Below are 13,191 nucleotides of genomic sequence, written 5' to 3'. Positions count from 1 at the left end.
TAAAAACCTACCTGTTTAAAGACGCTTTTAATGTGCAACCTTTCTGAACTTTATTAACTTACCTGTCACCAGCTCCCTTTCCTAATGTTTTTTCCACTTGTACTTTTTTTTATAAACAATGTAGCTCTACCAATTTCCCTCTTGTTCCAGTTTGTCCATTTGTTTTGTCAAGTCTCTGAACGACAAACCCCCCACTTGTACTTTGTATTTTTAAACATGTGCATTTTAATTTTTTGATATACACCGCCTTGAAAACTGATTTGGTGGTATAACAAAATTTTAATAAATTAAAAAAAAAATTTTTGCTACAAAGTTTTCTTTGGCATGACTGCCACTTGTCTATTTGAAGCTCACTAGAACTATGGCACTAGTTTCAGTAGTCCTTATTCCAGTATAAGTTCAGAACTATTATAAAAAGTGTATACTGGATAAGAATCTTAACCTTGCAGACTCATGAATGGATAAATGAAAAAGCCTCAGCCCCACCACTCCACCGCTGTAATATCTTGTTACTGCGGGAAGAAATTACGTGGTGCAATCATCACTGGCTATTTCATTCATTTATAAGTGCCTTTTGTTTAAATAAATAATTTATTAGGTAATAGTAAGAAATACTGAGGTTCAGTGTACTTATCTTATGCCAGCTAAACCCTGGGAACATGACCCGACATGTTTCGCACCGTCTGTGCTGTATCAAGGGTCCCCCTAAAATATTACATTACATTACATTACATTAGTGATTTCTATTCCGCTTGTGCCTTGCGGTTCTAAGCGGATTACATTAGAAGATGGCTGGTCATTTCCAGGCGATGACAATACAATTCTTTACATTACTTTACAAACTTTGCATACCTTACTTTACATAACTTTTCGTACATAACTTTACATAGCTTTACGTGGAATTACTTTGCATTACTTTACATTATCTTTACCGTACTTGCATAACTTACATTACATTATTTTACATAGCATAACTTTACATTACAGAAAAGCTTGATTCTGTTTATAAGTTGATATATCTGACGTTTTCAGATATTTGGTGGTTACAATGTTTCCGGATATGAATTGACTTATCGTCAATTGCGACTAGATTAGATGTTGCCTGTGGAGAGGAATTGCAGGAATGTGCGAAGGGGATAGAAGATGATGGTAGATTATATTGTTGGGATGTGTTTTTTGAATAGTATGGTTTTGATATCTTTTCGAAACGCTTTATAAGCAGTAGTTGTGATCAGCAACTTGGAGATGGTGGGGTCTATTTTCGCGGCCTGTGTAGCAAGTAGGTTGTCATATAGTTTTTTGCGTCTTGTGCCTTTGAGTGGGGGGGGTAGGTGAACAGGATCTGGGTTCTCCTTACTCTGGGTGAAAGGTTTCGGTGTAGGCGGCTGTTTAGGTAGATAGGTGCAGATAGTAACAGGAAGGTGACATTAGTGCTTATTCTATAACATCACCCCACCCGCTAAGTTTTATAAATAATTACTACCCAACTTTAAAATCCAAGTGTCTTACCGGGTTGCCATCTTGCTCTTTTACAAACATAGACAGAGTCGGATGACATAGGCAACCCGGTAAGACTTGGATTTTAAAGTTGGGTAGTAATTATTTATAAAACTTAGGAATAAGCACTAATGTCACCTTCCTGTTACTATTTTAGGGGGACCCTTGATACAGCACAGACGGTGCGAAACATGTCGGGTCATGTTCCCAGGGTTTAGTTGTCATAAGATAAGTACACTGAACCTCAGTATTTCTTACTATTACCTAATAAATTATTTATTTAAACATACTATTTAAACAAAAAGCACTTATAAATGAATGAAATAGCCAGTGATGATTGCACCACGTAATTTCTTCCCGCAGTAACAAGATATTACAGCGGTGGAGTGGTGGGGCTGAGGCTTTTTCATTTATCCACTCATGAGTCTGCAAGGTTAAGATTCTTATCCAATATACACTTTTTATAAGAGTACTTGTCTATTTGAATCATTTTCCATTGTTCAATCTAAACATTCGCAAAATACTCATGGCTTTTTAAATTTTCCATCAATAAAAGGATGCCGTTACAAAAAATACCATCTCTTACTGACTGGAGGGACTGGGCATCCCTCCTGCTGGGGGATGTGTCAGCAGGGTGGCGGCAGGGGAATTGGGCGCTCCTCCTGCTGCAGACATTTGGGAGTGGGAGGCCGGCTTCAGGGGTCCCGGCAGAAGGAACTGGGCATCCCTCCTGCCGGTAATCTTCACTGGGTGGGGGGACAGGACCCTGTCACGGCTGCAGCCATTAAACTGATGGTGGCAGGGAGATCCCTTGCTATCATCAGTTCAGCGGCAATATGATTCTCTAACCGGCGTCTGTAACATGGGCGCCCGTTAGAGTGGTAGTTAAGCGGCTTAGGGTGATTCTGTATAGGGCACCTGTGTGTGATTCTCAAAAGCCACTTAGGTGGCTTCTGAGAATGGGTGACCTATACTGAATCCGGGCCTATGTTTCTGTGTTCCTACTTTGTCCCGAGGGGTAATTTTATAAATGAGTTCCCGCATACATAGCAGGTGCATACTTTTACAGTGGGTAATGGCGAATTTTCCAAACAATTGTATGTCCATTCTACAAATGACTTCCAAGAATTCTTGAACGTACAGTATGTTTACACTTGCCCTTTAGAATGCATGATTTTCCTGAGATATATTATATGCGTATTTGTGTATTTTTTAAAAGTGTGCCTATGGGAACCATTATTTACAATAATAGGCTCTCCAGTTTCAATATTTTAAATATTACTAATGCCACTTTCAATTTAATTATACTAAAATTTAAATTCATTACCTAATAATTAATTTCTTTAATACTCTAAATAAATAATCGTAAAGTGCTGGCACTGAGCACTTTATGATTATTTATTTAGAGTTATTAAAGAAATTAATTATTAGGTAATGAATCTAAATTTTAGTATAATTAAATTGAAAGTGGCATTAGTAATTTTTTTAAAGTGTGTACATAAACAAAAACCTACCTCGCCAAACCTACCTCTGGAAACACTCCTGCTCAATTTTGCTATCTTTACATATACAGAGGATTTTCATGTTTATTTGCATATAGGAGCTTATATAACTGTGCATCCAATTTCCACACGTAAACCACTGTTTTAGGGTAGAAATTACTTTTTAAAAATCCAACCCTCCCTCCCCTCCCCCCACTTTCATTAGGAAGATTAGCATTCTCTGGCACGCCTCCTCACCTGAAGATGAAGATGAAAAGCATGAGCAGCATGCAAAAGGTGGCCACGTTATCCATTGTTTTCATCAGCACCACCAGCTGGCGACGGAGAGCAGGCATGAACCGCACCAGTTTCAGCACTCTCAGGAGACGGAATGTACGCAGAACTGACAAACCACCATCATTCTGCCCGATAATCTCCCATACGCTATAAGAGGACAGAGCAAAGGGAGTGAGTGAGAGAAAGAATGAGGGAAACAGAGGATGGATTCAGACAAAAAGAGGAGCAGAAAAGAAAGAAAAGGAGAGGAATAAGTAAACAGGCAAGGAGAAAGCGATTCATTTATAAGGTAATTTCTACATGTAAATGTGTCTATCCATGACAATAAAGAACTGAGCGGTAGCAAAGCTATGAAATTCAGATGTTTCAGCTGAATGGAGATCTGTGTTCGAAGGCCGCAGGCACCAGAATTGCCTTCTGTGATGAAAGTTGTTGTTTCAACTTCTGTGACTCCTATGCTATATCTGCTCTGTTTTCTGGTTGAAGAGTGCCTACCTTTTACTTTTACCACAAACACTGTGAAATTCCGCCTATACATATTTACCAATGTTTTACTCGTAGCTGCAGACATTTACAGTGCATTTAGTCCAATGACAAAGAGAGTTATTTTGTTTATTAGTGATAAAGTAGGTGATATTGGGCAGAACTAGTTGGTCTGGGTTATGCATATATGAACTTGTAGTCCTGCTTCCCTTAGAGAGACTCAACTTTAGATCCATAAATATAATGGTGGACAAGCATGACTGGCTTGCCTATTCCTTATTTATTTGGGAGGGCTGCAGTTTCCTTCTGCTCTTTTGGGCTTCCAGATTATTTCAAAAATACCTCTGATAGGCTACTGAACTATAGACCTTAATTTGTAACCACAGGAGGGAAGGGGTTCTCCTACATTAATATCCACCTTTCATCTCAGCTTAGCCATTTCTAGAACAGTCCTTTCCCAGAGACCAAAGACCATATACAGGGTCCTAGCAAACTTTAATTGCACCCTGTGTGACTCACCCAACATGGCACCCCTACCTCCCTCACGAGACTACCACAATAGGTTGCGGCCATTATTTTGAACCCAGAGCTGACATGGGCAGCAGCAAGTGGGGATCGCCATTGCCTACCCTACCCTAGAGCACCAGGGCATCCTTCAGGTAGACCTGGGTGGGGGTTGGGGGTTCTTAGGAGGGGGTGGATACTCTTTGGAGAGGAAGACTTCTTCAGAGTGGGAGGCTTGTGGGAGGGGGATTGATGCGCTTGGAATGTAGTGAGAGGAAGGGGGGATGCTGGCCAAGAAGGGAGGCAATGAACAAAGGTTCAACTTTGGCACCCTACCTCCATTTTGCCCTGTGCAGCCACTCTTGTTGTGCATACCTCACTAAGACCTTGTACATAAACAGCTTAAATCTGGCTTCTATGGTTCACCACTGAGTGATGGCTGAGACTTCCTTCCCTACCAGGAGTGATGGACACTGCTTCTGCAGCATCCCCAGCCAGGCCAAGAACCAGAAAGTGAGTCTAAAAATCAATCCAGGCGCAGCGCTATCGCTGAGCCAGCCCTCATCTCCTTATGACCTGGAGTCATCTGGCAGCCCTGACTAGCCCTGACTTGCATTATATTTACAGGTTAATTGAAAAATCAACATTGTACTTACTTTTAACTCTTACGTTACGCTAAACAACTCAAAGGCAGCAGGATAGAAAGTAAAACTATTTCCATTGATTTTTATTGAATTGGGTGTTTTAATCAGTGATATGACTAATCAATAAATTAGCTCTAGAACAGCTGATAATAAAACGGAATAAATTTAATTTGATAAGATTAATTGTAGAATTTCAAGTGATATATCTATGTTAAAATGTTAATACCAATGTTGATGTACTTGATGTAAGTTATAAAATGAATAAAGAATTATAAAAACAAAACAAAACTGAATAGCACTTTCTGGAAGACAAGCAAGCTGCTTCATACAGTTCTCGCCTTATTTATGCACATAGTTATAGGTCAGGCTTTAATAAAAGCTCTCCTTTAAAAACAGTATAGTTTTGTTTCTTGAAAATGACTCATACGATTCATCTTAGAACCATCAGACAATGACCAGTCAATTGTCTGAAGACATCACAAAAAAAAGGAGAAAATTCATCCTGAACATTCTCAGTCATTTTTATTGAGCAGTAATGGAGAGGATAAAAACTGAGAGCTATCAATAAACCAACCGTAGAAGTCTTAAAACAGGCACGCACAGTCAGTTTTGCAGAGTAATATTATAACCAGAGTGATAATATTGAGTTGTAATGAGTTGATCTATATTTTCTGCCGTAGAAAAAAAAAAGCTCCACGATAGCCAAAATGCGAGAAGAATTCAGCAGAGGGCAAAGGAGGTGCTTAAAGCTCCTCAGATTAAGCAGGATGCAATTGAGCCCAACAGAGTCCAGCTTAATGAAATGAGATGGTGATCTCGATGCAGCCTGAAGTGGAGAATGATGTCAAACTTACCAGCTTGAGTAACTATTATGGGCAACTGAGTTGGTAGCCTCAGCACAGAAGCCAAGGTCTGAATACACACAAATACTGAGGCAAAGTGCCAGGCCATGATATACATGTATGTACAATGTGCACATGTATGTGGGATGCAGGAAGCATAGGGCTTGCATCTGGCTACATGAAAATAAATTGGTAGCTCTTACATCAGGCTGCCTTCTGCCCCACTACCTTATGATAACTATGATGCCATCGAAGATGTTGTAGGGATTGCGCAGGTAATCAAAGAGGCCAAAGGCTGAGAGCTTGAGGATCATTTCCAGGGCGAACATACTGGTGAAGACAATATTGCTTATCTCCAGGACATTCGTCAGCTCCTCGGGCTGTTCAGGAACATAAAGAAAGAAGGGAAATTAGTAACTGGGGAAAATAAGGCTTAGTTGCTGGTTCCTGCATCATTTCCCTTCTTACAAAGGTACCATATATACTCAAATATAAACCCATTCAAGTATAAACCAAGATACTATTTTTACCCACCTTTTTAGGGGAAAAGTGGTAACTCAAATATAACCTGAGGGTTTATATTTTACCATTCCCCCCCTATATCCCCCTCTGGTGACAGGCATTCCTACCCACCCTGTGGTGTCCATCCTCCACTCCACTCCCATCCCACCATCCCACACCACACTGGCAGTTCCCCTGCTGTCAGGCCCTCCCTCAACCCAGCAATTTTCCCGCCCCCAGTGTGCTCCTCCTCCCTCTTTCTACACCTCGAAGAGTGATGACCCTCCCCCCCTCCAGGACCCAGCAGCAGGACCTCCAGCCTACCATGCTTCCATGGTGGTCTAGTGGGACATTGTGGCAGTAACAATTCTCACTCTCTCTGTGCTGAAAATGGCTGCCGAGACTTTGAGTGGCAGCCTCACGAGGCCTTGCAAGACTTCCATTGGAAGTTTCGGCAGCCATTTTGAGCACTGAGAGAACATGGGGAAGAGTGAGTGAGATTCACAACAGCCCCAATGTCCCACTAGAGAACCAAGTAGGCCTGGGAGTCCTACTGCTGAATCTGGGAGGGGGTGGGTTGTCACTCTTTGGGGTGGGGGTGGGGGAAGAGGGAGGGAGGGACATGCTGATCACAGGGGAATTGCTGGGTCAAGGGGAAGCCTGATGGCGGAGGAACTGCCGATTACAGATGGAGGAGGCTGAGAGCAGTGGTGCTGAAGAAGGGATGCTACTAGAAGGGAGGGCGGGTAGACTCGAATATCAACCAATATCCTTATTTGCGGACATTTCTTTTTGCTGCAAAATCTTAGATTATATTCAAGTATATACAGTATTAACAGTTACTGTGTAGCTCAAAACAAAACTGCACAAAATCTGTTCCTTCCAGGCTCTGCTCTGGATCTATTTTTCTTTTTGGCTATTTTTTTTTGCTCATTTTTTCCAACCCAACAGAATGTTGGAAAGAAATTATACATGTGAAGGGCCGTTCTATAATATGACACTGGTATTTACATCCAACTGTACACTTAATTGAAGAGAAGATTGACATTAGGGTGCCTAAGTGTATACTTAGCCTTGAAAATGTCATTTGAGTGTCTAAGTGATATTTATAAATGGGCACTCAAATGGCATAATACATATTTGTAAAGAGGGGCCTTCACATGGGCAAAGCATATGCAGGGCAGGCAACTTACAAAATACTGTAAGTTGCCTATGTGACTGCTACATTTACCCCCTCTTCTACGAAACCGTGCTAGCGGTTTTTAGCGCAGAGAGCCATGCTGAATAGCCCGCGCTGCTCCCGACGCTCATAGGAACTCAATAAGCGTTGGGAGCAGCGCGGCTCTCTGCACTAAAAACTGCTAGTGTGGTTTCATAGAAGAGGGGGTAAGGCACTCCTATTTTATTCCAGGCCTACAGCAGATCTAAATGGGGGTGCCTAAATGTACACCAAGTTGGGGCACACACATACACTAGCATTTATTAAGGACACTTGGGCGCCGAAGTGGTAATATAGAATAGGTTATCACCTCGTATTACCAGAGCATCTAAATGGAAGGACTTTACTGTAGAATTTTCCCCAAGGGTTTGAAAAAATTGTACATCTATTTACCTGTCTGAAGGCAAAATAAAACTCTAAAAATTTAACATAACCAATGAGAAGACAAACGGAGTTTGAAAACGGGCCAGATTGGACAAGGTATTCCATAGAAATAAACCCTGACAAAAACAGCCCAGTGCACTTTTATGGAAAAAGCAGTACCAGCAGCTGTGCAGCATACAGCTATTGATCCACTGTTACATAGCGGTTGGAGGATTGCACCTTTCAAACTGTACCCCTCCTTTCCCAGTCAGAGAAACACACAATGCCCACCCAAACATACACGCACACACAGATATACACATGCACCCATGAATATGCAATAAAGGCCGGTCTTAGACACAGGTGGTCACACAGGGCCCTGCGCTCCTAGGGGCCCCCACAACCCCAGCACATCTGTCCCCCTGTCTTGGAACCTCCTGTCCTCCCGCTCTCTACCTTAGCATGCATCCAATGTTTTAGTAGACAGCAGTAGCAGCAATTTTTATATCCCATCAGCCAACAAGCTTGAAGCCTCCTCTCTGCTGCATCCGCCCCTTTTGATGTCACTTCCTGCTTCCGCAAGGGTGGGATGCAGCAGCATAGAGGCTTCGGGCTAAATGGTCAACAGAATATGAAAATCACTGCTGGTGTAGGCACTTTCTCTCATATGTTATTTGAATGTGCTGTTGTTACATCATTTTGGGTTGGGGTTTGGCAGTGAATGCAAGATATATTTGAGTTTCATACTGTGTTAACGTACAAAATTGTTATTTTGCATTCAGCTGCTTTACCACATTTAGTTCAGAAATGTAAAGCTAAATTGTTTGACACTCATATGGGCTTAGCTATAAGGAAAAACGACAACTGCAAATCGTTCAAAACACTGCTATAAAATTAATCTATGATGCCAGGAAATTTGACCATGTTACTCCATTTTTTAAAGATGCACATTGGCTCCCTATTTGCCAACGTATACAGTTTAAGGTTCTGCTACTTATATTTAAAAATTTGATATTCAATGAACCTCAGTACATTTCTAAAATGCTAATTCCCTATAGTTCTGCACGTGCATTAAGATCATCTTCCCAAAATCTATTAGTTGTTCCCTCTTTAAAAATAATAGGCACTCGTAGATTAGATATGTTCTCGGTAGTGGGCCCCCAATGGTGGAACTCATTGCCCCAAAATATAAAAATTGAAAAAGACATTTCTTCCTTCAAGAAATCTCTGAAAACATTTCTTTTTAAACAGGCTTTTAATATATAAAATTTATCCTAATTTTTGTTTTAAGAATTTCCTTCCTCCCCAATGTTTTTTCCTTAAATGTGTTTCTCATTATAACAGATGTAACTTTAACCCCCCTTCCCTTCCAATTGTTGTTAGTCTTGTCTTACCTCTAATGTTTATATATATATTGTTTGTATTTTAACTTAACTTATTGTATTATTATGTACATCGCTTTGTATAAAGATATAGCGATTCATCAAATATTTAATAAACCTTGAAACATATTTTATCAGAATAGAAAAAGTGCAGCACTTTCCTTTTCTGAACTAGAAAAAACCTCCCAAACCCCAAGAAAGGAAAATGACTAGGGGAAAGAGACAAAGACCAACTGAACACTCAATCAACTGCGTTAGAAATTAATAAATGCTTAAGCGGGAGAGCCCTCAGTCACACAGCCGCCACTGGGAAACCCCAGGGAAAAGCTGACGCGAATTTGCACCCAGAAGAGTGTTAACTGCGAAACATCCCCGGGCTCTCTCCGCATAATAAGTGAATAAATAAAGTGCAGTATGTGTGAAAAAATATGATTAAATTAAAAAAAAAAAAAACACACCAATAAATTAAGTTGAAATTTGTCTCTATCCCCCAATCATGGGGCCAAAAGGAAAATGAGTGTCCAAATCTAACCAAGCTGAACACAAACTAGAAGAACTTAGCTTCTCCGTGTGTAGGCAGTCAGCAAAAGATGGCTTCGTCCTACGGGACTCCGTTTCGGGGGTGCACACCCCCTTCTTCAGGAACTCGACTGCGCTGGGTCTCTCAGTTTCTCCGACACAGCTTGGAAAGCGAGGTAGAAAATGCAGATAGAGACAAATTTCAACTTAATTTATTGGTGTGTTTTTTTTTTTTTAATTTAATCATATTTTTTCACACATACTGCACTTTATTTATTCACTTATTATGCGGAGAGAGCCCGGGGATGTTTCGCAGTTAACACTCTTCTGGGTGCAAATTTGCGTCAGCTTTTCCCTGGGGTTTCCCAGTGGCGGCTGTGTGACTGAGGGCTCTCCCGCTTAAGCATTTATTAATTTCTAACGCAGTTGATTGAGTGTTCAGTTGGTCTTTGTCTCTTTCCCCTAGTCATTTTCCTTTCTTGGGGTTTGGGAGGTTTTTTCTAGTTCAGTAATTTTTCTGCCTCCACTTTTGTAGGGTTCATTTTTTGTTCTTTAAGGCACTTTCCTTTTCAGCATGGTGGTCCAGAATTTGTTTGACTCGTAAGTATGAAGAGGTAGCTCCTATCAGATGGAGTAATGTTCACAATATACAGAGGGTTTGGGCTTTTTGGGATCATTTTTGAAATGTACATACTGTATAATTTTCAATTTAGCTTGAGCTCCTAATTTGCCTTTGTTATACTTTTTTCTTAGAAGGGATGTTATTGCGTGATTCTGTGATGTTTGAATTGTTTAAAATCAATAAAATACATATTAAAAAAAAATTGTGGCTGCTGCCTGTACTTCTCTACTGAAATGTAGTAAATGCATGTTAAGATATGGGGTGAAATGGGGTTCAACGGGTGAGGCTGTGTTCTAGGAATCCACTCTGATAGCTGTGCATGAAATGATTTCCTCTTTGCTTCACCTGTCATTGTGACCTGAATCCCCATTGTCTCCCTCTCATCTCCACACCCTGCCTCCAGTCTGTCTCAATTCCACCCTCATGCCCACTAGTCTTCCTTCCTCTCTCAAACTACAGAAGTCTCTGCAGTTTCGTAAGACAGCAAGATGGAGGGAGGGAGGGAGGGAGGGGTGGTGGCTGAGACTGGCATACTGCAGTGTAGGAGAGGCAACTAGGGCTGGCTAGCTTGAGGGATAGTAGAGTGGAGGGCAGAAGCTTCTGTGGGCAAACACTTTTTTAGAGGGGGGGGGAAGGGGGCTAGGGAGGATAGGTATAGGAGAATGCCCAGATAGTAAGCCTTTTGTGCTAAGCACAGACTCTTAAAAGAGATACAGAACTTAACAGGAAGCCAGTGAAGGTGAATATAAAGAGGTATGATACAGTTATGTTTAGAAGCTTGGCAAAGAAGCCTGGAAGCAACATTTTGTGAGATTTGATGTAGAGAGCTGCACGGGAACAGGGACGGCGGGAATCCCGCGGGTTCCCCCTTCAGGTCACGGGAATCCCGTGGGGATGCCCCCTCGGGTCACGGGGATCCCATAAGGATGCCTCCTCGGGTCGCAGGGATCCCGTGGGGACCCCCCTCGTGGTCTCTGGGATCCCGCGGGGTTGGAGGCAGCGAGTGGAGAGAGGCTCCTCTTCTTTTCCTACCTGCAGAACACACACTAGCCGACCGGAAGTCTAACCCCGATGTCAGAATTGGCGTCGGAGAGAAGGCTCCAGTCAGTCATGTGCAGGGTAGTAGGCAGATCTCTTCCTGGCTGTCACCTCTGGCCGGCTCGTGTGGGGCCGTGCAGTCCTTATCCTCCAAGCACCCATGAGCAGTGGAAAGGCTGGTCAGAGGTGGCGTACTTGGGCGCTCCGTAGAGTGGAGGAGCGGTGGTGGAGAGCAGCGCCTCCCCCTCCCCCCCCAGGTCTTCCGAATGGTTCTGCCCACTGGAAGCCAAAGTGTTCATCAGAGCCTTGCAGCCCTGCCACACCCGTTCGCAGATGGACCAACACGGTGGGATGTCCTGCTCCAGCACCGTGCACACCGGGGCGTACATGGAGCAGAGGAAAAAATTGAGCACTGATGAGCAGTGCACCTTCACCAACGGATAGAACTGGTGCAAAGCCTTTCCTCCGATGTCAGCTCTGACGTCGGGGGAAGACTTCTGGTCGGCTACATGTTCGTGCTGTAGGCAGGAAAAGAAGATGAGCCTCTCGGCTCGAGCTGCCTCCAACCCTTGCTGTTATCTGGATGCAAACGCGGGACACAGAAGGGGAGGGAGTGTGTTTTTGGACACAGAACTTCAAGGCATGAACTTGGGAGAGAGGATGGAGGAAGGTAGGGAAAGAGATGCTGAGGTGGGGGAGGGAATAGAAAGGGAGAATTGGGTGGGGGTGTGTCAGTGAGAGGGAAAGAGAAATGATTGTGTACATGGGGAATGAAAGAAAGGAGAATTTTTGGTCATAGGGAGGGAGGGAGGTACAGATGAGAGGGAGAAATGTGATGGAAAGGGAACAGTGAGACAGAATGAAAGAGATGCAAGAGGGAGGAATGTTGGACATAGTGGTGAAGGGAATGGAAGGAGAGATGTGTCATGGTGCTAGAGAAATGTTGGGCACTGGTTTGGAGGGCAGGGGCAAAAGATGCTGCACATAGTCCGGGGGATGAGAGAGGGATAAATGGAACCAATGGACAGCAACAGAAGAATTTACAGAAGATGGGAAAGCAGAAAAAAGAAATTGGGACCAACTTGATGGAAAAATAAGTCTCCAGACAACAAAGGTAAAAAACGGAATATATTGACTAAAATATGTTAGCTTTGGGAAATGTATATAGCAGATATCTTTGTATTGTGTTCAAAAGAAAAGGAAATGTATTTCTAGTTTTATTTCTACAGTGTTGAAGTACTTGCTGACCCTTGCTGTGACTGGTGGGGATCCCCATGCACCGCCAGCAGAAACGGCCAGAACTCCCCTCCACCAAGCGCAGCAGTCACTGGCAGCATCCATGAGCTACTGAGATGCCAGCATCTATGACTCAGGGACACTACTACTGCCTGCCAAACTTGGCAAAAGGGACCCCTGGCCAACTGCAGAGGACGTCCTCAGCTGACAGCTTGGGGGTTCTCATCAGCTGAGTATTTATATTTTATATTTACATTAGAGGCTCTGGTAGAAACCCGTTTACAAAGTATGTATTCTTCCCAATTAATATTTCCAAAATAATAAAGTGTCTTTGCTTATTTGTAAATGGGTCTCTACCAGAGCCTTTAATTCAGTAGCATAATTAAATGAAATAACTATTTCTAAAGTTTATAGGGACGGATGGGGATGGAGGGATCCCTCACGGGGATGGGTGGGGACGGGTGGGATTTTGGCGGGGACGGGTGGGATTTCTGTCCCCATGCAACTCTCTAGTTTGATGACATTTAGAAATGTGGTTACAATAGTCCAGGCAAGAAATCAGA

The 13,191-nt window shown here is 42.6% G+C and overlaps 1 protein-coding gene across 7 annotated transcripts in view; it reads right to left on the bottom strand.

Annotated features, from left to right (window-relative positions):
- The window catches only part of CACNA1I (calcium voltage-gated channel subunit alpha1 I), a 1,298,213-nt gene that overhangs the window by 303,307 nt on the left and 981,715 nt on the right, over positions 1 to 13,191 (bottom strand). For all 7 annotated transcript variants that reach the window (XM_033929511.1, XM_033929508.1, XM_033929510.1 and 4 more), the window contains 2 exons: positions 5,977 to 6,128; positions 3,237 to 3,422 (listed from right to left, as the gene is read on the bottom strand). In XM_033929511.1, coding sequence (XP_033785402.1) covers positions 3,237 to 3,422; positions 5,977 to 6,128 — 338 coding nt within the window. The remainder of the gene's footprint in view (positions 1 to 3,236; positions 3,423 to 5,976; positions 6,129 to 13,191) is intronic.

Source organism: Geotrypetes seraphini, chromosome 2, assembly GCF_902459505.1.
Source record: "Geotrypetes seraphini chromosome 2, aGeoSer1.1, whole genome shotgun sequence".
In the NCBI taxonomy this organism is placed as follows: Eukaryota; Metazoa; Chordata; class Amphibia; order Gymnophiona; family Dermophiidae; genus Geotrypetes; species Geotrypetes seraphini.
The sequence above is the reverse complement of the archived record's forward strand: the minus strand, read 5'-3'. Positions and strand labels throughout refer to the sequence as shown.